Source organism: Aplysia californica, unplaced genomic scaffold (genome assembly GCF_000002075.1).
Source record: "Aplysia californica isolate F4 #8 unplaced genomic scaffold, AplCal3.0 scaffold00036, whole genome shotgun sequence".
Classification (NCBI taxonomy): Eukaryota; Metazoa; Mollusca; class Gastropoda; order Aplysiida; family Aplysiidae; genus Aplysia; species Aplysia californica.
Genome location: NW_004797306.1, coordinates 102,372 through 103,660, shown reverse-complemented (window position 1 = coordinate 103,660; position 1,289 = coordinate 102,372). Strand labels below are relative to the sequence as shown.

Genomic DNA, 1,289 nt, shown 5'->3' with positions numbered 1-1,289 from the left:
AAATAACTGAATGACAGAGCACCCACCACCCACCCACTGACTGACTGACTGACTGACAGAGCACCCACCGACCGCTCACTGACTGACTGACTGTGGGTGGTTGGCGGATGCTCTGGTGTGGTTTGCTTTTTCTTTCCTACCAAACATGTCGTATCGTCTTTATCTCCCCTCCTTTTTTTGGTGTTTGTTACTCTCTTGTAACACCTCTAATCTTCGGCACTTATACGACCTTATTGTGTTGCAAGGGCCATAAAACTCTCACTAAAAACTAAAACTAAACAGACTGACTGACTGACTGACAGAGCACCCACCGCCCGCCCACTAACTGACCCACTGACTGACTGACAGCACCCAACGCCCGCCCACCACCTGACAGACCGACAAACCGACCCACTAACCGACCGACTGACTGACTGACCTCTGCACTGCAGGCCCTGTCGCACGAGGCCGTAGAGGAACTTGTCACACACGTGACATCGCTGCATGGAAGAGAAGTTGTACTCAGCGAACCGGTGCTCAGAATCGCCCGCGGCCGCTGGGGGGAGCACACACAAACAAGAACAATGCATCAAAATTTATACAGCAATAACCACAAACACTATTGTAAAAAAATAATTAACATTTAGCTATCATTCATAATGATATAATAACATTAATGCAATCATTCATAATGATATAATAACACTATTGCAATCATTCATAATGATATAATAACAATGATAAAAATTAATTTAACATTAGAAATAATGTTATAACATTATTTAAAAAATGAACCCAATACTAGCGATAACGTTATTTTAATAAATTCAACATCAGCAACAACAAGACATGGAACGTATTGCAATATCCTTAAGCGCCCCAACAATGAATTTAACATTAGAAATAAAGCTTTAAAATAAATGTAGCAATAGCAACAAAGTTATATGAATAGATTCAAAAATAGCAATAGCATGAAATGTACCGCAATAACCCATAGTAGCGTTGTATAAATAGATCTGATAGTAGCAATAAAGTTATGAAATATATCCAACATAAGTAAAAACGTGATGAAAATAAATTAAACGTTAGCCAAAGCAAGACAGAGTAAAATCGTAATAGTCAAAAACAAAACAAAACAACAAAACAAAACAACAAAACAACAAAACAAAAAGAAGGAGACATAAAATTATAAAAAGTAACATAAAACAAGACATGGAATAAAATTGTAGAATAAACACATAAAAAACAACAACTAAATGACATAATATAATAATAATTTAATCGTAGACTAAAACAACAAATATAATAAA

The 1,289-nt window shown here is 36.5% G+C and overlaps 1 protein-coding gene across 1 annotated transcript in view; it reads right to left on the bottom strand.

Annotated features, from left to right (window-relative positions):
- The window catches only part of LOC101852902 (phosphatidylinositol 3-kinase regulatory subunit alpha), a gene marked incomplete at its 5' end in the record, with an annotated part of 26,402 nt that extends 25,867 nt beyond the window's left edge, over positions 1-535 (bottom strand). Inside the window, 1 exon segment of the mRNA XM_013091424.2 lies at positions 419-535. Within this exon segment, the coding sequence (XP_012946878.1) occupies positions 419-535 (117 nt within the window).
- Between the last annotated feature and the right edge of the window lie 754 nt (positions 536-1,289).